This window comes from Brachionichthys hirsutus, chromosome 16 (genome assembly GCF_040956055.1).
Source record: "Brachionichthys hirsutus isolate HB-005 chromosome 16, CSIRO-AGI_Bhir_v1, whole genome shotgun sequence".
NCBI classification, from domain to species: Eukaryota; Metazoa; Chordata; class Actinopteri; order Lophiiformes; family Brachionichthyidae; genus Brachionichthys; species Brachionichthys hirsutus.
The window spans coordinates 2,737,772-2,761,532 of record NC_090912.1 but is presented as its reverse complement, the minus strand read 5'-3'; the positions used below and the strand labels follow the sequence as shown (position 1 = coordinate 2,761,532).

Below are 23,761 nucleotides of genomic sequence, written 5' to 3'. Positions count from 1 at the left end.
ACCTGTCATTCATCTCCGTTCCGCCTCACCGCAGCTCAGCCAATAGGATGCTGGCGCCCGACCAAGTACCTGGGCTGCTGCGGCTTGAGTAGCAAGGTGATTGATAACCATAAACAGAGCTTTCGGCTAGTTATTGGACACCATACAGGTGCAATTAAGACGTCATGCGAGGCCAGCAGAGGCGGGGCAACAGGTCTGAGGCATGCTGGGTAACACTTGATTGAGTTTGGGGTGAATAAATATTAATTTAAATGTTTGTTTTTTACTGTTTTAGCTTTATGTTGTTTGGCTACGGTTCTGGCGCACCTTTGTGATGTCATTACTGTCAATCTTAAAACACAGCTTTAAAGCTGCTTTCAGCCCGCGTCCGTGGCTGTTATTTATTTACTTAATGCAATAATTGAGAATTATTTATAATATTTTTTAAACACTTTTTGTCACTTTAGATCCTTGTCTTAATATTTTGAGTAAGATGTACTTATTGGATGATCGACAGCAGCAGCAACTGATTTATGAGTTACTAAATGAAATATTGTATGTTTGGAATAGCTCACTGTATTAATTAACGTTTGGCAGCGCATAAGTGTCCACTAACTTTTGGACAACAGTCAAACTATAGAGCAATAATACCTATAATAAATGTGTTGTTTAAAACACTGTGAAACTCCATTATTGACACTTGGAGTTTCACAGTTTCAAGCATCACATCTGAATTTGAGTGGCTTCTTCGAAGCCACTAAATGATTACCAGCCAGCAGCTCAATGCAGGATCCTTTAATCTGTTATGATCAAATTAGAGCATCATTCGAAGGCAGGAAGAAACAATCGAGTTCCGGGACACAGAAAACGGACAACACCAACGTTCATACGTGGACGTTTGTGTTCTTGTTACGCTGCTTCCATGTGGAGGACCTTCAGGGACTCGGCGATCATGGAGCTGGTGTCGATTTGGCCGTAGATGCCCACTAAAAAAGCCTTGTGGAGCAAGATGTCCGCGTGTTCTGCAAGGGAGAAAAGAAAAAGGTTGTAACGGAGTTTGCCTCGCCAAATCACCCTCGACAGGAACACGGATATCCTCTTACCCTGACACAGAAGCACATATTCCGGGAGATTCCTGAGCGCGGTCTGGATCACGTCGAAGTTACCGCTGCCCATGCAGTACATAAAAGTAGGGAGGAAGTCCTTGGCCAGGCTGCAGCGGAGAGACCCGGTTATTACTCCGTGATAAGATACGGCTGTGATGCACGCGGCGGACAGATTCTGGCTCACCCCGGATTATTCTGGATGCAGCGCAGGGCCAGGTTGAAGGCCATGTTCCGACACAACTCCTCCGAGGAAGTCATGAGTCTCTGCAGATCGTTCTGCAAACGACAGGAGGCGGCGATTGACGCGTTACAACGCTGACGGTGGCTACACATTGTTTTGTTGTGGTTGTTTATGACTCACGATGAAGTACTGGATGATCTCCGGGCTCCTCCTCGACTTCTCATCCACCTCTGTCAACACTTCCAGCACATCTGCAGTCGACGGAGGGGGGGGGGGTTGTTGAAATGTTGTCATGTTATTCATTACCACTGGATTTATGCGTGTGAGATCTGTGGCGGCGAATTACCCTCGACCGCCTCGCCTCTCGACATCTTTTTCAGGTACTTCGTCATGTCAGAGGCGGTCAGCGAAACCGAGGCCGATATGTTGACGAGAGGTAGGGAACCGGTGGCCAAGTCATCTGACGGGAAGGAAAAACAATTCTGATTTCAAAAGGTAGTTTGTAAGAAAAGAAGGCAACGCTCCTTAGGTCGAACATCCAGGTACAGAATTGAAATGCTCCGAGCCGTGCGTGTTTACCATCCCTCTCTTCTGGTGCGACCTCTGCAGAACGCCTCCTCACTGGCAAAGTGAGTCCAGCCAGCAAAGACTTCAGCTGGACCAGGTCTGGGTTTTCTGCACAGAGAACCCTGGCAGGTGCCAAAAAAAAAAAAAAAAAACAAGATCAGGCACAAATCCATCAAACCAAAATATATTTTTTGCCGTGACGCACTTACTGCAAGATATCTGAGTGTTTTTGTAAGTAGGGAATGGCGGCTGCTGCATCGTGGGTGATGTACTTTTGTGTGAATTGTAGAAACTTGTTTATGAAGACCAGCGGCGAACGGGTCCTCTGGAAGTTCTGCACACAGGAAGAAAGACGCACGCAAAAATTTCAAAAGGTTCGAGCCGATCCTACAGAAGATGATTTTGATGTGCGATCCGCTCACCTGCAGGACCTTCATAAAAGACAGAAGGCAGTCTTGAAGCGCCCCCCGGTGGTCGCTGTGGAAAACAAGCGGCTGCAGCAGCTCCAGGGTGGCGAGCGCGTTGCTGAAGAATGCCATGTGGTTCTGCTGTCGAAACTCCTGCATGTTCAGGTGGATGCGACCGTGCAAGAGTCCCGCGATCATTGGCAGGTGTCTGGAATAAAAGAGCCAGTCAGCAGGTTGAAGCATCAACTCCATCATTTGTGAATTAAACATGACTGGGGGGGGGGGTTCTACCTGAGCAAAAGGACGGGGTGCGACACGGCCAGCTTTCTACAGGCCAGGTTGGCGTCGGATACTCGACTCTCCACGGACTTTGAATCTCCGACTTCGGCGAGCAGCGTTACCAGACGATGCACCAGGACATCAAGCTGGGGGGGGGGGGATACATGGAGATAGAAAAGTCATGAAGTTGGCAAGACATCAAAATAAAGATATCACAACGATCAGGCGTTCAGTCATCAGAAAGACGGCGCTACCTTGCAGCTGCTCCCGTACGCGGCCCCCCCACTGCTGAAGGTGTCGTCGGGCAGGGTGACGTGTTGGATGACCTCAGGAAAGTGCAGGTAGATCTGCAGCAACAGGCTCTGGCACCGCTTGCTCATCGCACTGAGAGAAGACGGATCAAATCATGCAACCGCCTTTATGAAACTACAGAGGAACGCCAAGAGGGCGTAGAAAGTTTGTCCAGTTCCACAGAGGAATTAAAGCGACTTCCTTCCAGAGCAGGAAGGAGAAACGGATTCTTGTTTTGATCCGGATGATTAACCCGCACTGATACAGCATCAATAGCTTAAGGTAACACCGAGTCGCCTAATAAAACCCTCTCAGATTAAGCGCTCTCGACTACTAAAGGCAAATCAGGGCGACCTTGACTGAGAGCGAAGCGTCTGCTCATTGTTCATTAGTCGCTGTGTAATTGGAATAAACACCGTCCTGTCTGCCGGCGAGGTTTCACAAGCAGAATGCTCGACGTATAATCGAGTGTTGATTCAACACAAGGCCGAAATGCTTCCCTTTCAACGCGTTATTTATCCGGCGGTACGTTCGCAAGCAGCCGTTTTTAAACACACAGCTTAGCCGCGCTTAAAAATACTGTAATTCGGAAGCTAATTTTGTTTGACCTTGGCCGAAGTTTCCTCATTAATGCGGTTTAATAACCGGAGACGTGCTCATGAAAGGAGGGTTTGCCTCCACAAAGAGTTGCACCCTGATCTCTGACAGCTAAGTCAGAGCAGGAATTCACAACACAGGCAAGTTTGGAGCTTCAGCTTTAATCCTCTCGGCTTCATTATAACACACTGAGCTTTTAAAGAGATCACAGCGCAGACGACTTCTGCTGGTTTTCATTTCACACCAATAGACCTAATTATCGAGTTCTCCCTGGTCCAGGCCGCTGTGGCTGACAGAGGAAGCTTAAAAAAAGCTGGTTCTGCGCTGTGAAGGAACAGTGGGAAAACAGACATTTCATATTTGGGCTCATTAGAAAGAATACAATTATTTATCAAACGGAGTGAGCAAATATAAAAGGTGGCTAGCAACAGCCATCTCACCTGTCCTCCCGCTTCTTGGTACAGTTAATGAGGTACTCCGAGAGCTTCTTGATGTTCTCCAGGTCTCCGTTGCAGTAGGAGTGGAGGAGGGGCAGTCTGGACTGGATCAGGGAGCAGGAGGCCTGGTCCAGGCTGCTCAAGTCGTCGTGAGGCGAGTCACGGCTGTTGAGCTCGGACTCCGACAGGATCAGGTCGACCAGGCTGATGAGCTCCTCCGAGCTGAGCCGCAGCACGAGCTTCTCCGTCTTCTTCTGCTCGGACAGAAAGAGAAGATTCATTTCCTTCTTGCATCAGAAACGCTAGAGCGACTTTGGCTGAGGACTCGTCGTCTCTCACTTGTGGGATCTTCTGGTCGCGCCCTTGCCAGATACGCGGGATGTGGCTGCACGCCCACAGGAAATCCAGCGCAGATGACGGGTCGAGTCTGAAAAACATTGCCGTTAAACCTTCTCATTTCACTTCACTGTGTCGACAGCTTCAGCGAGACGCACTTGTAGTCTCTGCGTTTGCTGAAAAGAGCGCTGATGCACTGCAGGAGGGTGGGCCAGTTCGATTGGTGCGTGAGCAAGGCCAGCAGATACGGCCGGTAGGCGGGAGCCCCTCGCGCCTGAAAACCAAAGCAGAGGCTGCATCAGAATTGGGGAACAACCCCCCCCCCCCCCCCTGGCGTGATGGGACAAGGTAAAGCATGTGCTACCTTGTTGAGGGCAAACAGCAGCTTCTGTTGAAGGTCCGGACAAACCGACGTGACCTCCGGGTCGAGACGCTCCAGCCAATCCACCAGCAGCCCGGAGCTCAGTCCCGACTTCGTCACCTCAGAGCTGGAAGCAAAGGCGGCGTTTCGTTAAAGCGTTTAACGAAACGCCACATATTGCAGTCCTCCTCTGGAGAAGACCTCGCACGCGGCGTGTCAGGAGCTTCTACCTCGGCTATCTGCCTCAGCGGCAGCGAGGCTTGGCCTCAACTTCATAAAGTGTTTCGGAATTTTCACCGGAAGTGAATCTGTTGATCCGACACGAAGCCGCAAAACCAATTAAACCTTTCCACGGCGAGCGGCGCTTGGCTATTGTTTTGTCACGGGAAGCCGCGTTTGTCATTTAGTCCCGTCAATCGCGGCCGCTTCCCGCACGACTCGAGAGGGAAATGGAAAATCCGTTTGCTCACTTGTTTGAATCCGCTTCCTTTTTCACCGCTCGCTCCTCGCTTTCCTGAAGCAGGAGAGACATGACCGTGGCGACGGGGCCGGCCGTGCCGTTCTGTGTGGCGACAGTCATCAACAGAGACAGCAGCTCCTCCAAATACGGCGAGCGGGCCTCCAGCAGCCCTCGCAGCACTGGGAGACGGGAGAAACGGCATGCTTTTGTTGTGCGACACCAAAAAATGTGATTTAAGGGACAAACAAAGACGCATCGTAGAGTCGAGTTTCAATCGACTCGTGACCGAAAACAAGATTCAAAGACTCCGCTTCTACCTTTTCCAATGAGCTCTGCTTCGGCATTGCATCTCTCTCCGGCTTTCAGCATGGCAATGACGGCTCTCAGTGGTACTTCGGTTTCTCTGTGATACGCCAAAGCCTCGGCCAGGTGGAGGAAACCCGACCGCACTGCAGGGAACCGAAGCGCTTCACCCACTGTTTTGCACAAAATGATTTAATCCACATCTGAAAAGCTCGTTTGCTCACCGTCGCTAAGCCTGTGTTTATGAGAGTTCCGGCCAGCAAAGGATTTGAGGAGGCTCTTGAGGGGTCCTGGCTCCAAGGTCGGGTTGTCTAGCCAGATTAACATCTCAACGGCGACCTTGAGGAAGAGCGAGGAGAAAGCGATGTCCTGGGACACGAGACGCTGGAAGAAAGAGACATCAAATGTTTGGGGTTTTATGAATCGCCGTGGAGTTAAGAACCAACCGGCTGAGCCTCACCTGATAAAGGTGAAGCTGGCGCATGAGGGGACAGGACAGGGCGTGGCTGCGGTGCATCGACACGATGACGGGGCCCGCGTGAGTCGAGGTGAGCAGCGCCGCGAAGGCCTGCAGGAGACGAAACGCCAGCCCGCCTTGCTGGGTCTGTCCTTGCTTGGCTCGCATCAGCTCTTTAGCGAGGGCCTGCTGCAAGGCCAGAGAGAGCTGGCTGGGAGGGGGCCCGGCCCAGCGAGGGTCGACCTTCGTGGGGAATATCTGGGGGGAACAAATGAAACGGGTCGCTCAACCAGCTTGGGAGAAATAAATGCAAAAGGAAAGGGAGTGAGGACGTCTAACCTTCAGCAACATGCCAGCGAGGTCATCCTCAGGCCCAACTGGAGGAAGCTGATTGGCTGTTCTCATCTTCGTAGAGCCGTGGGACATTTCCACTGTAACTTTGGCCTTACTTGCTTCACCAGAATCTGAGAGGATAGTAAAGTTAGGGCAAGGACAGATTTACATTAGATAACTATCATCTTATTTTTCACTAATAAAACATTTTTTACATTATAAAACGTAACCTGAGCGTGCACATAAATAAACCATCTTTTGGAGTTACCAACCTCCGTCTGGAGAGAGAGAGGAGCTCAGTAACGAATGGAAAGTGCGCCCCCCGGTGGCGCCTCGCTCGTGCTGCACTTCAACCAGGTGGGCCATATAATCTGTTCCAGAATAAATAGAACATTGCCGACACTTAATCTCGAAAACCTTAAACAATTTTGAACCTGGGACGTCGTCAGAACTCTTACGTTTGTCCATGATATTCTCTTCGAGAGACTGCGGGTCGTGGGAGACGGCCTGGTCCAGGTACTGGAGAAGTTTGCTCATGCTGGAAACGGGAATGCCGAAGGACTGAACGAACAGCAGCAGCTGCTGAGGCTCCAGGTCGTGCAGTGCTAGATGGAAACACATTTATTGTTCCACTAAAAAGGAAAAAACGATTTGATATCGCAAGCAACCGATCGGTTTGTACGCCGACCTGCGTCGACGAGTCGAGAAACTTCCGAGCGTATCATTCTTAATTTCAACCAATCGGGCAGCAGAAGGGCCTCTTCGGAGGTGTCGACTAGGAAGGCGGTGGGCAGAGGCTTCTTGTCAGGAAACCAAATGTCCAGAAGAGTGTAGAAATCGCTCTCCCCTGTGGGAACAGACAATGACAATCATGCTCTGGCAGCGCCTTGAACGTCAAAAAACTGCAAGTGAACAGGACGACCTTTGGGTGGCCCCAGAGTCAACAAGATGACCATAGCATGGACCACAAGGATATGCATCGTAGCCGTCTCTCCCGTGGTCCAGCGCAGGAACACCTGGTCCTGAGATTCAGACTGAAAAGAGGAAAAAAGATCAATAAAGTCCCTCTTTCCATGACGTGCTCCCAAACGTGCCGACGGCAAATTGTCCTCACCCAGCTGTAAAGATCTTCACCCTCTTTGGTCTTCCTCATCCTCCTGATGTATGCGGAGAAGATGGTGAGGAAAGCGCTGAGCACGGCGTCGGACTCGGGCCTGCAGGAATGTTTGCAGAACAGGCTGTTCATGATGGTGGAGCGCTCGACGATCAGCCGGGCGACGTCCTGCAGAGGGCGAGACGGGGTGAGATTCATGTCAGCAGCGTGAGGTGGGGGGGTGGGGGGGTCGCGCTGTGCCGTGATTACCAAGGCCAGGTCGTTGTGAGAAGCCTGCTCCTCCACCGGTGCATGCTGGGATAGGTAGATGAGGTAGGCACTGATGGTCTGCGGATCCGTCTCCATGTGGATAGCCTTCGAGAAAGCAAGCAGAGACCCTTCAACCTGCTGCTCACAAATCCTTGCAGACGTTTCCCACGCAGCTCCAGACCGACCTGCTGCAGGGCGGTGGACGTCATGCCTCTCACGCTGTCGAACAACGGGAGCTTCGGGAGGTCTTGGAGCAGCCACTGGTATCCTGGCAACAGCTCGGCGTCGGCCGAGTCTTCATCCATGGGCTGCTCGCGCTCCTCTCCGTCTTTCAAGCCCCCTTCAGTCAGCACCAATGACAAACCCTGCACAAATGGAAACATGTTCAACAGCTAGACGATGCTGCCAGAGCCCCCCCCCCCCCCCCCCCCCAACAATGTGGTACCTTCGTGGCCAGAACTCTCGACGCCACCTGGGACGAGCTGAGACGACGCAGGAAGTAGTCCAACACTTCACAAGTTGTCTGTTCGTCAGCTTTAGGACCCAACAACAGATCCTGGAGGCGTCCAAGAAGCTGCCTTTGCTTTTGTTGTCTCTAAAAAGACGAGAAATAATAATTCAGCTTGTTGACTTGAAAGACAAACCTGCCACAGAAATATCCGACAACGATACAACAATGTCAAACCCTGGTTTCGGTAACCGCCAGCACGACGGTCTGGCGTTCTCGTCTACATACTTGTCTCCTCTTGGCTTTCTGCTCTTTGCTCTCGCCCTCTTCGTCATCCTCTATAGGCAGGCTGTCGTCAGCAGCGTCGTGCAGGAGGAATTCGCACAGGCACTGCACCGGCAGCACATCCAAGGACCCCTCGCTGGACTGGACCAAATCAGCCAGCCACGGCATGGACTGGGAGGAGGCCTGCCGAGGATTCAAACGGATTCACGGCGGAGACAAAAGCCAAATATCTTCGTCACTTCCTCCTTTTACTTATGCTTGTGACGGTGATTTTTTTTAGCCGTCAGACATGCGCAGCAGAAAGACGCTACGCTACGTGCTGGGCCGGTGATTAGCGTCCACACCATCGATACCTGTCTCTGGATGATGTTGAGGAGAAAGTCTGGGTTGCGGCTGCGGCAGAGGAGGTGTCCCAGGCGCAGGGACTGGTTGAGGGTTTTCACCTGCTCCTGCACCTGAGGAGGAGGTCGACGAGGAGAACCCCTGAACACAAAAGGAAAAGTATGAATCCATTTCATCGAGACTTTGAGTGCAGGAGAGGATTCCTCTCTTGGTCTCTTACTGTGGATCCAGACTGGTGAGCTGAGACAGCAGCAGGCTGTTGTTCTCGGTGATGGTCTGTTTGGTGGAGGCTGCTGCCAGGTGGCTCTCAAAGGCCAGGATCTCCTGTTTCTCCCTCTGGGAGATCTGCAGCTCCCTGTTGATCATCTCCGTCTTTGTGTCCTCGTCGGCAACGGTGCAGGGCGGGTAGGTGTAGTTACTATGGAGGGACGGAGGCGCGCGCTTTAGTCCGCTGTTTTGGTTCTTGAAACTATTTTATCATGAAGGATAATCGTCTCTTACTTCGTCATGACCATCTCCATAAGCATTTTAAGTGTAGGATAACCGTCCCAGGCAGCCAGCCCTAGAAGAAAACGCGAGACGCTGCAGTAAAGCGCCTATTTTATAGTTTTGTATTTAGAAAACCATGAAAACAGAGGGCTGTACCTATTTTCTGAGGATTAAATGCAGCTACAACAAGCAGCAGCAACCAAGCCTTCCAATACAGTGTGGATACGGCCAGATTTGGTGGTTGGTACCTAAAATATGAGAAATAATTCGTTCTTTTAGACCGTAAAAACCCTGAAAATGCGTTTAAAAGCCAGCAAAGACAGTACCCTGCTGGCAGCTGGATGTTCTCCGGGTGGTGGTATGTACACAAGTTGAGCACTGCATCAATGAGTTGGATCCTTTCCACTTTCAGCACCTCCAGGTCTGTCTCAAAGCGGACAGTGGGTCAGAATCCATGACAGTAGCTTTAAATGATTTAAATCGAGCGGATCCTCACACACCGTCAGACTGAACTCCGGCGGCCCTCTTAACCAGGTGATCCGCGAGCTCCATGGCGTCGGCCGGGCCCAGGGGCAGATCGCGTGACAGCCCGATGACCAGGATGCGCATCAGCGTGTCCTCCAGGAGGGGCACCTCCGAGCAGAGGCGAAGGAAGAAACTGAGGAGCGAAGACAAGAAAAGCTCTTTAAGGTGACAATCAGAAGAGCCGGGAGGAGAATGGAGGTCAACTCACTTCCTGTCGCTCTCTGGAGGCCAGTTGTCCCACTTGTAGTATGTCTCCGGTTGCTCAGTGAAAAGCACTTTGTGAAGGCTGTGGCGAAGACAAGACGGGTTTTTGCGCACATTGGACAAGTCGCATCATCGCACACGTGTGTGTGTGTGTGCCAACCAGTGAACGTAGTCTTTCGCGCCGACTTTGCTGATGGACGGAACCACGCTGTGAAGCCACCACACGGCGTCTCTCTGGATGGAAGCGATTTGATTCTGGAACGACCTCAGGACTTCTAGATCTGAGACAAAGGAGACGTTCTGAGAGATTTTTGCCGTTGTGCGTTTAGTAAACGGCACTCCAACAAATATGCAACGCTCACTCTTCTTCTCTCCTTTGTCCCACGCGATGCCGGCTTCTTTCACCTGAGCGGTGATGCCCAACATCATGGAAACAGTCAGCAGGTCCGTCACCTGGATGACAAAGCGCTCCTGTGGCAAAGAAAAGGATAAACGGTCGAGAGCCGAGTGTGACCGATGACCGAGGGGGCGTTGAAGACGCTTACTTTGAACTCCATGTCGATGTAGGTGGCCTCCTTCCTCTCCTGCATTAAACCAAAACAGAAGGACTGGAAGTTGATCTCGTGCTTGGTCTGTTTGATGATTTCTCTCAGCAAAGCTCGGGAGGCACGGAGGTAGTCGTCCTTATTGGTCAGCAGGTCCTGGAACACCATCGCCAAGAACTGCGGGCACAATGGGAGGCGGACTATGTGTTCATTTTGAGAAAAGAGCAGGATTGAAACCAAGGCAGTGAAAATCCAAACATAGTTTGACCTTTGGAGCCGGCTCCGAGCTGTGCTGCAGCACCGTGTGGAGGACCTGCATGTTGTTCGGATTCCGAGCGTTCGACAGCTCGTTGAAGATCACCAGCTTCACCATCGTGCCCAGATTGTCTCTGTGTGCGTTGAGCAGCTCTCTGCAGAATCAGTGGCACAAAGCGCCGGTCAGTTTAAGTCACGGGCTTGTTTAGTTTGCCCAGCAGTCAACCCTAAGAGAAGCGCCGCAGACCTGACACACAGCATGTAGTGGTTGAGCAAGACTTTGGGTTTGAGGCGGATCTTTATCAGGCTGGAGATCACCTCCATGTCGTCGGCTCCGTGGGAGTTGCAGTTCATGCACAAAGACATGAGGAGGTCTTGAGCTGGTCGAGTCAACTGTGAAGACGCAATAACAAAGAGGATTAATGCTCAGTGATGACAGTATTTCTTAAAATCTATTTTGGAACTGCTAGCAAGGTGTTTTCTTCCGGACTATTTGTCGCTCACCTTTGGGTTCTGGAGCCACATCTCCAGCCTCTGCACAGCCATGAGCCGGGCCTCTTTGTAGCCACACGTTGCCGTGAGCAGGCGCAGCAGGTTCCGGGACACGTTGTCCATCGGCTGCCTGCGGTTCAACTGATCCCTGAGGACGTCGAGCACATAGTCCTCCACGCTCTCTGCCAGTTCTTCGTACCTGCAGCATTCCAAAAGTTAACACGAAAGACAGGATTTTCCAGGAGCTCCATAATTTAGGACTTAATACCTCGGCATGACCTGCCCGTCCTCCTCGGGGCTTAGTTTCTCCTCGGCTATTAGCAGTTCAGTCTGGCTGTCATCCTCATCAGGGGTTGAGGGATGAGGGCTGCTCCCTAAAAGACGATACGCATCAACCAATCGGAATGTGTTTTCTGCAGCAGCAATCCTAAAAGCCGAAAGGCCAGTGAAACCGTACCTGCACTGAGATCTCCAGCGGAGCGGGCGGTGTCGGCCTGCAGTAGCATGCTCTTAGGGGGCATCTTGGTCCCGAAAGCAGTCTGGATGTTATCAACAAAATTCTTGCAGTGAGAACCGTCTACCCAGATTCTTTCCCCGAGAGAGTCCTCAATGTAAACCTGAAATGACAGTTCAGAATGACAGAGTTCCAACAATCGAGAAAAATAAATAAAACAACGCAGTTGTCTTATTCTCACTTTTACAAAGATCTCTGGCCAGTTCTCGTCCTCCTCGTAGGCTGCCATCAGCAGATTGCAAGCAAGAACAGACACAAGGCTGTTCCCCTTGGCTTTAAAGTTGATGGAAGCATCCCGACGCAGGAGGCTGCACAGGGCCTGGAAGTGAATAAAACCCCAGTCCAGTTCTGTGTTTCATCGTGACTTACGTGAAAGCAGTGTTGAAAGTCAGCAGTGGTACCAAAGCCAATTTTTTAATCATACAATTGTAAAAAAAAAAAAAAAAAGTCTCGGTGGATTTCAAGTAAAGAATGGATTTGTAAACATAAATCAGTAATTAGATCTTTTTAGAATGATTGAATAAATTACTGAAGATTTTCCTTGCAACTACCCGCCACTTCATCATGCCGCCAAAGAAACCTAGTCAAGACTGAGGAAATATGTATTGCAAAAATAAAGTTGGCTGTTGGGAAGTCCTTATTTTCCTCGAGCATCACATTATTTACCTCAATAATTCCTTCAGTAGCAAAAACGTTGGGTTTGATTTTGGCCAGGAACATGAGACTGAGATACAGAGTTATGTCAGGCTTGGCTCGGTTCATCTTGAGCTGCTTCACCGCTCCACATAGAAGCCCCTCGATGCGATCATCGTTTCCTTCAGACTCTGCAGCGTCAATCTCATCCAGCAGCAAAGACGGGGACACTATAGTAAAAAAAAAAAAAAAGGACTTTTAATTATGCTCCCATGAATATACAGCACAAATTTGTAGAAAGTCATGTTTCAGATTATGTTGTTGTATTTCTTTTTACCTTCAATAGGTATCACAGATGGCTCCTTTATTGAGGGCGATATCGCTCTCTTGTCTACAGCCGCGACATCTGCAAGTCGTCCCAGAGCACTGACCGGAGGGGTGGTGGATATTTTGGGCCGCTTCGCAAGGCTGGACAGCCCTGACGAGGAAGGCAGCGTGGACGTGGCCTCTCTCTTACGGTCCGCAGGTAAGCCTGTGGACGCTGGCTTCAGCAGCACCGCGGGGGCTTTGGGCTCCCCGCCCTGGCTTTTGGATCCCAGAGCAATGAAATCCCCTGGTGGAGGATGACCTGTGGAAGCAGAGGTCACGGGAGGTTAAGATTTCATCTTGATGAGTTAGACTGAAAAACACTGCCGGGGTTGCCATTATACCTGATGATTTGGCAGAACTGGGACGCCTGATGGTTGTGGGCTTCGGTCGATTCATTGCGATGATCAACAACCAAATTCATTAATTAAGCTGTTGTCATTAGCAAGATGAGAGTAATGAGATGTGTGTGAGGGGAAACACAGAGAAACAGGGTAAGCGTTTGTGACGTTATATACATATACAATAGCAAACATGACAGATGAGTTAAAGAGCTGTTTAGCGAAACGCCGTGTTCAGTCTCTGCAGTTGATTACAATTGCACAACAAACTGGGACAAATGCTAGGCTAGGCTAACGACAACAAATCGTTCAAAAGCTACATTTGAATAATAACGTCAACTGGCCATAAAAATGAACACGCGTATTTATTATGCACAATAAAATTGATTTAGTCCGAACAACGCACTTCAAACAATAAAATATGTTTCCAGACTCAAAACATCAGTCGGCGTTCAGCCATGACAGCCCCAGCGCCTTCTTCTTCTGCTGCTTCTTCTTCTTCCTCTTCTTCTTGTTATAGCGGCTGTTACAAAACAGACCACAGCGCCACCTAACTTGCTGCCAGGAATCGTCCTCTTAAGCGTCAATGACCTCTTCAACCCTGGATATGCCTGCTTCGCTTCAACACTCCAGCATAGTAAGACCTTTTTTCTTTTGCTCTGAGTGTTACGCAGCCCGTTTTCCTTACAGCAATAATGAATTTTATTTTGGAATGATTTTGTAGCTGTATAATGCAGATTATATCTGCCTTTTCTTATAATGGAATTGCAGTTGCACGATATGCCCATCAGGGGGAAGTCAGTCAATAGCATTAAGTCAGACATGATCTATCTATCTGCCTGCCTGTCATATCGGTTCTAGTGGGACAGCCAAAGTGCAATATAGAGTTTAAAACATTTTCTTACAACATCGATTAAAATCCAATAACATTCTCAAGATTTTCGAAGTATAACTTTCAACTCGACTGAGCTGTAGTTACCCAAACAGATCACAAGAGGGGATCTGAGTCTTTCAGCAGATCAGCACTGTTGCTCTGGAATCTATGAGGAGGCATTTTCCTCCCGTCACTCTGTCAGAAGGTATTTGCCATTCCGTAATAATATAGATATATATATAATCAGTAACCATTAAATATGTATGTAATTTTCTTGCTGCAAAAAATGTGAAACACAATTTTAGTACAGAATCATGACAAATAGAAGAACATCATCACATGCATGAAAAAGAAAGAGAAAGATAGAGAAAAGCCTCGAAGAAGAAACCTTGCCACAAGGCACAAACACTATCAGATCAAATACCAAAGGGAAGAAGATTCACGTGTTTGTAGTCTTATGTCATCTCGAGAGCTCGTGACAGTGAGTGAGTCACATATTCGAGTGATGTAGTGTTTCCTGACAAATAAAAGACTGCAATTGTTCATCTTGATGACCGTTGTCACTGTAAATACGGCCATGCCTCCAGGACAACAAAGGTTTAACTTGAAAGCTTTTCCTTTGCTGCTTACCTCAGCAAAGAGATGTTTTTTAAAGCAGGATTACAGAAGAAAAACTACATGAGGGATTTCCATGAGAGTTGGCAGGAGGGTTTGATGTGCGGCAGAGGAGACCCCATTAAGTTCTGAAGTGGATCTGGAAAGAGACACAAAGCAAATGTTTCTTCGCTTTCTTTCACTACGATTTCAAGATTGCGCTTTTTTTCCATCATTCCTGTTCTCGGTTGAGTTTGCAGGGAAGAACCCATGAAAATCCGAGAGAATAAATGGATGAAGGAGGCAGATCTGGACCTTTTGTTGTAAGATTCTGTGGCTGTTTTGTCATTTATGTATAAACTGGTTGTGCAGGTTACCGTTGAACTCTGTGGAGGGGTCATGTGCAAAGGACAAGAAACATATTTAACACTGCAAGCGGCACTAGTCAGCTTTGCAGTAAAGGCCCCCTCCAGTTGCTGACTCCGCCATGACTACTGTACCTCCACCATTTTTCTTTTCCGAGCCTCTTCGAAACCTGCCAGCTGGTTTACGTAAAGTGTTTTCATATGAAACACATTTTGGTGAAGTCAGTAGAATGTCCAGTCAGTGTTCCAAATTAAACCTTGTGTCACATGGGAAGTCTCCAAATCTGCAAAAACAACCCTTTTATTCTGCAGCTTCTTACGTCTGAGCCAAACTGCGCCAGAAGGCGGCTGGAGAACGGAGTGTTAGACGTTCTCACATTTTCCTGCACTTTGTGAAAACACTTGGAAGATGCAAATGTTTTTTTTTTTAATCCAGTGTGATTTGTTTTACTTCAGTTGAAAAGAGCTTGCCTGGTCATTATTGACCTTTGACGCACTAATAATATGGAAGACTTGGCAGAAAAGCTGATCCCTTTACAACAGAGGGCCTCTTTGAGCCAGATCAAATACCAGAGTTCAACAGTTTGAGTCAGAACGAAGTAAGATTAGTGACTTAGTGCTACTTCCTCTAACCCAAACACGGCGATAAGCGCTGAGATCCCACAGAATGTCGATCTAATCGAAACCCTGGCATGTCTGGCAGCCATGCTCAGCTGTTTTCCTTTTTGCTAGACACAGTGAGTGGATTTCAGGTCAGCCCTGTGCACCGTTACCAGATGGAATTCATTGGGTGGTGTGGTCCTTAATGAGCAGCTGCATGTCTGATTGATCTAGAATATCCTGCAGAGACTGAACCTCACTGTCCTCTCTTTCCCAGGAAAACAGACATCACAGATTTCTATGCCGGCGTTTCTCTTGTTTTTCTAATTGCATTCTGTCTCATTCCCTTTTTTTTTTTTATTGGAAACATGCTCCGGTGCAGAAGAGAGAACCAAGTTCACCAACTACAGGAAGAAATCGTCTCCACATGGGATTCAGAGGAAGCGTTTGAGTCGCTCCCCGTAAACCATCCTAAATAGACAGCAGGCCGTGTTTCTGATGGCGGCCTCGCTGGAGGTCTCCGTTCAATGTCACGGATGTTTTTCTCCTTCGTCCAATGTCAGCACTTTGGTGAAAGCTGTCAGTATGAAAGTCTTCAGACAATAGAGGGAGAGACATCTGTTGGGAAAGTTTCATGTCGAGGCAATAAAAACAAATCGCTCAACCTTTAACATTTATCATCCGCGAGTCACGCTTTATCAAAAGGTCAAAATCTGAGTCAGTGCTTTCCCGCCGTTTCCTCTTTTGTGTGTTCCCGTGATGTGGAACGAGAACAATCGGGACGAAGCAGCTGTTAAAAGTTCAACTCGATGCTGAAACATCTCCTTGATTGTTGGAATCTTGTCTGGACGAAAGCGACTGAAATTAATAGCGAGAGAAATTCCATCTGAAAGCCGGGTAAACCGCAAGGCGTCAGGTCTGGATCTGAACTCTTTCTGGAAGGTAAAGTCAGGCCAGTCGGGGGGGGGGGGCAACAAGGAATGTTGGCCTTGTCTGAACTGTGTATCCAAACCGTTTTAATAGTAATCTTCAAGAGGCCTCATCATCTGAACCGGCCTCCCAGCCGAGGTGTTCTTACACTGGATAAAACAACGGGGAACCCTGTCCGGCTGAAGCCCTTAAAAGGAGACTGACCTTTACATATTTTCACTCGGTATTTAATTACCCAGAATAACCTGCGACGGTTCTGGCAGCAGCGGTTAAAACAAGAGAAATCCAGTGACTGCCGGGCCTACTACAGCACATACTTTCCCCGGGAATGGAATGCTGCTGCTGCTGCTCCCAACTCCCAAGTCAGATGAAGGGAGGAGGTCGCTTTTTATGCACATTCTTTCTTTTTTTTTAACCCTGTAATGCAGACATGGCCATAAAAGAGCGGGAGGAGTGTCGGAGGACTCAGAGTGCAGACCTCCCTTTTAGAACCCTGAGTTCTCCTCCTGGTCAGGGCAGGAGAAATGAGCTGACTTTGTACAGAGGAGTTCTGTGAAGTAAGCACAAGCAGCAGAATCTGTCTTCTATTTATGGAAACCCCCCCTCCCTCCTCCTTCCTGGACTGACGTCAGCAGAAAGTTATTTTCATGAATGGAGGGGGCGGTCACGAGGAGTCGATGACGTGAGCGCTTGCGGAAGCGGAGCGTGGAATGTTGGTACATTGTTGTTGTTTTGTAGTTTCTTCAGTGCGCGGATCCGCCGCCGGACCGTTTTAACCGACTGCGCCGCCCGGTTCGGAGGGACACGCCAACTGGATTTTACGCATTTCGGTCCTCAGAGGTGAGGGTTTTTTTTCCTTTCTCTCTCTCCCTCTTTTTTTTTTGAGAAGATGTTTTGACATTCCCTTTTGAAATTGTCACCGTGACATACCGCTGGTGCGCACCACGGATTTATGTCGGCCGCGCGTGGACGTGATTTGGGGTAAGTTTTATTCCCCGGTTATTTAAGTTGACTTTAGAATTGTCTCAGTCGCGTGGACACTTGTTGAGTTTTGAGTGAGAATAATTCTGAATTCTAAAATGTTATTCTCTAAATATTTGTGAGATATTAGATTTTCTGTCATGTTGCTTTCACACATTTCAGCCACAGAATCCTGCGTTGGTTTCCCTCTTTGAACGCGCTAATACATTTAAAACGCCAACACTTGCTTATTGATTGATGATTGATGATAATGATCGATGAGCTTCCTGATGTCTCATTCCTGAGCTCCTCTGGGAACTGTTATTCTACGTTTATTATAAGGCTTTGCTTGTCTATTGTCTGCTTTCTATGACTCGACTGGACTTTCGGGATAAATGGAAGTGAAAGTAGCTTTTTTTTTTCTCTGCATTAGTTCAGATGTTTTTTCTTTACATCCACATCTCCTTTCAGCTGCTGTTTGTTTCTGTGCGCTATTTCTTAAAGACTGCTTTAATGCAAAAAAAAATAAATAAATAAAAAGACCAGCCTCCTTCTGGCAAAGGAAACAACACGTGGTCTGCATTTTGGACATGTGGGACAAAGGACATGATGTGAAGTCAGACCACCGGGGCCGATCCGGCTCCACGGCAGACACAAACACCGAACACAAGGAGTGGGGACTCATTTCCACAATCCATGAATCACCCTGCGGGAGAAGGAAAGCCTTTGCCTTATCATTCCCATGTCAGCTCTATGCGTCTCTGAGAACTCGGGAAAGGCTTCCACCAGGGTGGGAATGCCACAATGACCTATTAATAGCACAACATTTCCACGGTTCAGCTCATCCTCTGTCTTTCATGGAGCAATTTGGGCTTCTTGATTTGGCCGTGATAAAAAATGATGGAAAGTATTGGTCTTCTGGTGGGTGTTCCTTTTCTGCTGCAGCGGAAGTGGGTGTTCTCCCACTCTGTCATGAGGTTTAACATGTGGTCCCGTCTTATCTGGATGGAGAACCATCAGAGGCTGACTCACTTTAGCACCGCTGCTGCCCGTGACAGTGACGGGGCACATTGGGCGAACACATAAACACACACTTCCCTCCCTCCCTCACCCCCTCCCACAAAAACAGGATAGAGTTTAATTGTCACCAGATATGGTTTCTTGTTTTTGCTGGTCAGGGGTGATGGATGAAAGTGACACGGAATCCAAAGCGTTTTGTGGCGGAGTATTGTGAAAGTAAAATAGCTGCGGTTTGGAGAGGCGATGATTCATGTTCTCTGTGGACTCTTTTGCTTTTCTTCACTGCACCAAAATATGCCAAGATTTTGAATCCGGACTTTTTGGGATGCAGCGATTTCATCCGAACATGCAACGACGGTGCACCGGCGGTTTTGCTGACACTGCCTTCTCTTGGGATTTTTCCGATTCTCCTCCGGCTGCATTTCTCCTCGTTGTGGTTGGAGGTGTGGCGAGTTGATTCATTTATTTATATTGTGGGATTGTGTAATTGGGAATCCCTTGTTGGGGGGGGGGGGCTCATATTGGTCTGGCCTTGTTCCAGAACCTCAGGTAGCTGCTCTGAAGCTGACGCACTGAAATCAAGACAGCCGTAGATGCTATTTTCAACTCTTGGCTGACTTCGGTGCTTCTATGTTTGGGTTCAATCCCTTTTTTTTTTTAAATCAACCAGAATACGATTATTTCTCGGACAAGCCAATCGTTTCCAAGGTTTTCCCGTACTTTTCCTTCCTCCCCTGTGAAACAACGGGATTTTCCAGGATACGTCGGATCGGGAGGGTGAGGGTGCGATTCCCTCCCGCTGGTCCCAGTAAACAGCGTGACTCACCCCTCAGCTATGCTCTCCATTTCCTTCACATAATATCCCACCAAATGTGCTGTGCTGGAGAAAGAGCAGAGAGCGGTCTCAGGAGAAATCGCTCCACTTCTGCCCCCCCCCCCCCCCCCCCCAAAAAAAGTCTGGGGCTTCCTTCTAGGGGGGTATTAGACTGTGGAGGGCAGCTGGATGTCTGCTTTTTGATTTATCTGCTCCCACATTGGAGCAAAAGGAGGAAAACGGTCCAGACAAACCAACTATCATCAGAGCAAACGGTGCTTTGAGATGCCGTTTATTTTAGGAGAAGGCCCTGCGGTTACCTGCTATAACCCAAGTGCCCCCCCCCCCCAGACCAGCAGCACAGCACCTAGGCTTATTTACCTGGCTTTGTCTCAATGTGGACTTAGACCTATCAGAGCTGCTGAGCTCAGCAAAGATCGGAGCGTACACACATCGGGTTCCGCGTCACACCCGTGACCGGGACACCTGCAGTGAGGTCGGGCATCTTTCTTTTTTTATTTTTTATATATTTTTTTTTTTTCTTTTCTTTTTTTTTTTCTTTTTTCTTTTTTTTTTCTCTTTTTACCTTGTCTGCATTCGTGCTCCACAGTGACGGACATAACGTCAGTCACTGCTGGAGTTCTATGCAATTTTTATTCTTATAGTGATTGTGACCGTCACCTGCCCTCTTGGCAGCCTAGCCTATTCCTATTTTATTTGTTTTATTACCTGCTTACCGCCGTAGAGGGCTGTGCACACCGCAGTGAACATACAACATGAACAAACAAAAAGTGACAAATACACAGTGTTCTGAGAAGAAAGTGCAATGGATTTATTTGTGCCCCTTAATTCTACCCCTTCCATCCAATCATCACCAAGAGTTGTCCCAATACACCAGGTTCACATTCGTCTCTAGAGGAAAGTATGGATCACCAAGTTCTCAGATCTGAAGAAAAAGAGAGAGAGCATAGTGAGAGCCACAAGCACTAACCCAGCTGGGCATCTTTCTTAGAACGGCACCACTGAGGAGATGAGGAAGATTGACCTTCTTGTTCACAACAAGACAGGACGAGACCTCCCGGCGTCCCCCCCACCCATGTGTGTGTGTGTGTGTGTGTGTGTGTGTGTGTGTGTGTATGTGCACGGGCCGCCAGCTATTTGTCAGGGCAAGTGAAAGATTGGGAACGCTTTTGAATTCCAAGCATTTTGTGCATTTTGCAGCCATCGTTTTACGAGGGGGAGCCGTCTGAGCCCCGACCCCCACCCACGGCGGAGTGCATCACAGGACATACTCAGACCGACATTCTCCTTTGCGCATGTGTGTTCACTCAGGAATGTGGTTTTGTTCTTCGCCCGCCATCTGTGGCTTTTCTTTGAGGCATTTTCCCAGACTCCTTTTCTTACTGTCATGAAAAGCTTAATACAAGTTGTTGTTGGGGTGTGTGTGTGGGGGGGGGTTATGCATAGCCAGAAGATGGGATTTGTTGCAAAATCCACCCGTCTCTTCCATGTGGCAATAATCCTGCAGTGTGATGCAATGACTGTTTTTAATGGGGGGGGTACTTGCAAAAAGCATAAGCACATGCTTGAAGAATTCCCGGGAAACAACCTGGCCTCTCGATTTGAGCGGGAGGCCTCTTGGATGAAGAGGAGGCCCCACACCGCTTTTCCATGACCTTTGCGACCCCCCCCGCCCCCCCCGTTCTGACGCAATGGCGCTTAAATTAGCCGACTTAGGCCAACTTGCTTTCGAGGATTTTTGCATTTCTTTTGTATTGACCTTCATCCGATGCTGGAATTCTTTCCCGTGCTACTCAAATCCGACGGAGCCCCCCCCCCAGAAAGAGCAGCGGCCGATCTCGACTCCCCAAAACAGCCTATTTTTCAGCTCTTTATTTTCCAAGTGGGGATTCTTTTCGCGGTTTGTCTGCTTGTGGCAAAAACAAACAAACCCCAAAAAGCGCATTCTGTAGACGGTGACGTTGCTGTTGCAGAGAAACGTGACGAATGTTCACAGGAACAAAGTTGTTTTTCCTTCTCAAACGGAATTCCTGGATTAGAAGTGCATCCAAGGCGATAAACGTCCACACCCTCGCCAGGAAACGTTTGCCCTCTTCCTGAAGTATCACTTATCCCACGTTCACTGAATTTTGTTTAGTTGGCAGAAATGTGTGTGTGTGTGTGTGTGTGTGTGTCGGCGCCGTGAGCTAAATATAACCGCCAGAGTTAAATAAGGGCATAGAGCAGATCAGAAGGAAAGCCCGGCGTAAGAGGATCCACGGCTGGGCTCTACAACGACGGACGGCATTGTCTTGCAGCAGAAAATACACCAGTGACTGCGAAGGAAACTATTTCTCTGTGACACTGTCTCCAGGAATGTTCCGCGTGCCGACCTGCTGCCCTGTGAAGTTCAGCGGGATGGCAAATGTTATGCTGATGCGATGGTTTGCCTGATGAGAAGGTTAAGTGGACCGAAGCCCCCCCCCCCCCCATCCATAGACACAGACACATCTGATTAAAGTGGATAAAGCAAATAGCAGGCTGGACTCTGGAGAAGGGAGCGATTCTAGAGAGGAACCTGAGCACTTTCTGTGGACGGGGTGGGCTTGATTTCTCAGCTCCTGATTTTGCACCAAGTTTAGGTCATGAATGAGACTTGTTTACCCTTTCGGTGACCATGTGACTCACACTCCCACACCCATTTGCAGGGCGTTTCCATGGCAGCAGTCGAGCATGGAACAGTGTGCTCATAGTCAGAATGGGCCACCGGCCCTGAAATTGAGCCTTGGGGGGGGGGGGGGGGGGGCGCGTGGCTCTTCTCACAGGATCACGGCTAAGTGTTTTTTTGCTGTAGCAGCGGCCTGTTAGGAGTCGAGCGAAGCTTCGCTCAATAGACAGAAGAGATCGTTGATCCAAAGAGAGTTGTCGTCAAGGCGATGCCTAATAGTGGCATCGTCCTGCCCCCTGCTGGACACTGTACCTCCAGAAGGCCACGTGGTTAACCCTGGAATGTTGTTGTGATGGGGATACAGGGAGGCGCGTCAACACTGTGTCATGAACAGCATCTATTTATGACGACAACAAAAAAAAGATTCAGATCGGATACCAGGATTCATTAAAAAAACTCATCTCTGTTTTTATATGAAATGCATGGCTCGCTCTCCACCTGTACCCACCAGCAGCTTCCGCGGGGTCCTGCTCACCTTTGACCCCCCCCCCCCCTTCCGTTCATCAAATGCAACCCGCTGCTGCCGTTTCACTGACGGCTGCGCCTGTGGTTATATCGGAGACGCACAGGAACAGGAAGCTGCATGGTTCCCTCAGAAGTCACGTCATCCTGAATCTAACTTCTACCTAACTCAGCAGCTTCGCTGTCTGACGCCGCGTTTTGGGCCATGTTTGCTGTCATTTTCTTTGTCAACAACCCCCCCAAAGCCGGTCAGACCTCACTGTCAGTGTTGGGCATGAATTATTATGTGTCTTGGCAGGCTAATGTTTGCCATGCTTGTCTGCCATAGTGCAGATTTGTTTGCACACGGGCAGCAGACAGAGCACAGCAAACATAAACGTCAGCTTCCATTTAAGCTGCAGCAGAACCTCGACTCCCGTCGCGGCGTACTTCAAGCTCGCCAGCTTCCATTTGACCACTCTGTGACCTCAAACGAAACCTGACTGCCCCCGCTTTGAGGGCAGACAGGAAGGGGTTAATCCCTCCCAGTTGGACGGGACTGGACTCCCTGTCTCACCACATGAAGGCCTGAACCTTAACCCGTTTGTCCTTTTTCCCACTTCACAGTGCGTCTCCTGTGGGACTCTGGCCCGTTGCCTGCATGCAGGGAATGACGACTCACTTTAAGACGAGCAAAGCTTTAAAGGTAAGCGTGAGGAAGTGGGTCTGCTGGGCCGGAGTGTGGAGCGTCCCGGCGTGGAGCGTCCCGGCGTGGAGCTGCGATTCATCCCGCCGCTAAATGTCTGCAGGTCAAGAGGGAGGAGGGCGAGAATGCCCCGACGCTCAGCGACGACGAGCTGGTCGCCATGACGGTGCGAGAGCTCAACCAGCACCTGCGGGGGCTCAACAAGGAAGACGCCGTGCGGCTGAAGCAGCGGCGGCGGACCCTAAAGAACCGGGGCTACGCCGCCAGCTGCCGCATCAAACGCGTTACCCAGAAGGAGGAGCTGGAAAGACAAAAGATAGAGCTGCAGCTGGAGGTGGACAAGCTGGCCCGGGAGAACGCCAGCATGAGGCTGGAGCTGGATGCCCTGCGAGCCAAGTACGAGGCCCTGCAGTGCTTTTCCCGGACTGTGACCCGGGGGCCGCTCTCGCCGGGCAAGGTGGCCACCACCAGCGTCATCACCATTGTCAAGTCCGCCAACCACAACAGCTCCAGCCCAACTCCGTTCTCCGCTCCCTCCTAGTGTCGACAGGACTGGGCGCTCCTTCTCCCTGCCTGGTCCTTCCTGGTTCTGACCCAGCCTGAACCCGCTCATCTTGTGCGGAGGGGAGGGGAGGGGGGAGGGGTCAGTAGTTAGATGGGATGGGACAGAGTGGCGAGCTTTCTGTGACATAATGCTGCATTCAGAGGTCACTTCTATCTTTCACACAATCTCCATTGTCTGTGCACTGTGCAAACCCCCTCCCCCCCCCCGGTTTACAGAACCTCTGTGGACCTTCCTCCATGAACCTGCCGAGACAATGCATATACGAGCT

At 49.4% G+C, this 23,761-nt stretch overlaps 2 protein-coding genes across 3 annotated transcripts; one reads left to right on the top strand and one right to left on the bottom strand.

Annotated features, from left to right (window-relative positions):
* Nucleotides 1-759: 759 nt before the first annotated feature.
* On the bottom strand, nt 760-13,395 carry ints1 (integrator complex subunit 1). Its single transcript, XM_068749564.1, has 48 exons — nt 13,303-13,395; nt 12,900-12,987; nt 12,527-12,817; nt 12,223-12,419; nt 11,738-11,875; nt 11,500-11,659; nt 11,311-11,416; nt 11,055-11,241; nt 10,798-10,943; nt 10,564-10,705; nt 10,296-10,472; nt 10,113-10,221; nt 9,911-10,031; nt 9,755-9,832; nt 9,522-9,679; nt 9,348-9,444; nt 9,178-9,269; nt 9,034-9,094; nt 8,753-8,950; nt 8,544-8,673; nt 8,194-8,373; nt 7,903-8,052; nt 7,643-7,822; nt 7,458-7,562; nt 7,209-7,376; nt 7,017-7,128; nt 6,783-6,941; nt 6,553-6,699; nt 6,367-6,465; nt 6,101-6,225; nt 5,765-6,019; nt 5,529-5,688; nt 5,319-5,450; nt 5,012-5,180; nt 4,545-4,668; nt 4,339-4,454; nt 4,184-4,271; nt 3,848-4,098; nt 2,774-2,903; nt 2,532-2,665; nt 2,256-2,448; nt 2,043-2,167; nt 1,846-1,955; nt 1,613-1,726; nt 1,447-1,517; nt 1,270-1,361; nt 1,083-1,192; nt 760-1,001 (listed from the first exon to the last, which is right to left on the bottom strand). Exons 2-48 carry the CDS (start codon nt 12,952-12,954, stop codon nt 889-891), a joined length of 6,555 nt encoding a protein of 2,184 aa, XP_068605665.1. The 5' UTR covers nt 12,955-12,987; nt 13,303-13,395; the 3' UTR covers nt 760-888.
* Nucleotides 13,396-17,029: 3,634 nt separating this feature from the next.
* mafk (v-maf avian musculoaponeurotic fibrosarcoma oncogene homolog K) lies at nt 17,030-23,561 on the top strand. Of its 2 annotated transcripts, none has more exons than XM_068749528.1 (3): nt 17,030-17,240; nt 22,850-22,928; nt 23,032-23,561. In XM_068749528.1, the coding sequence occupies exons 1-3, from the start codon at nt 17,212-17,214 to the stop codon at nt 23,467-23,469; spliced, it is 546 nt and encodes a 181-aa protein (XP_068605629.1). In that variant the 5' UTR covers nt 17,030-17,211; the 3' UTR covers nt 23,470-23,561. The 2 variants fall into 2 exon arrangements, with proteins under 2 accessions (XP_068605629.1, XP_068605630.1); XM_068749529.1 differs by having other exon boundaries at nt 17,031-17,099.
* Nucleotides 23,562-23,761: the final 200 nt, after the last annotated feature.

What these genes read in the sequence shown, in the direction of transcription:
- ints1 (XM_068749564.1), bottom strand. Translation starts at nt 12,954, where the DNA reads ATGAATCGACCGAAGCCCACAACCATCAGGCGTCCCAGTTCTGCCAAA. An exon ending in CTCTCTCTCTCCAGACGGAG is followed by an intron (nt 6,226 to 6,366) that starts GTTGGTAACTCC and finishes CTATCCTCTCAG; the next exon opens with ATTCTGGTGAAGCAAGTAAG. An exon ending in TGCATCCAGAATAATCCGGG is followed by an intron (nt 1,193 to 1,269) that starts GTGAGCCAGAAT and finishes TCTCCGCTGCAG; the next exon opens with CCTGGCCAAGGACTTCCTCC.
- mafk (XM_068749528.1), top strand. Translation starts at nt 17,212, where the DNA reads ATGTCGGCCGCGCGTGGACGTGATTTGGG. An exon ending in GCGCGTGGACGTGATTTGGG is followed by an intron (nt 17,241 to 22,849) that starts GTAAGTTTTATT and finishes CCCACTTCACAG; the next exon opens with TGCGTCTCCTGTGGGACTCT. An exon ending in AGACGAGCAAAGCTTTAAAG is followed by an intron (nt 22,929 to 23,031) that starts GTAAGCGTGAGG and finishes AAATGTCTGCAG; the next exon opens with GTCAAGAGGGAGGAGGGCGA.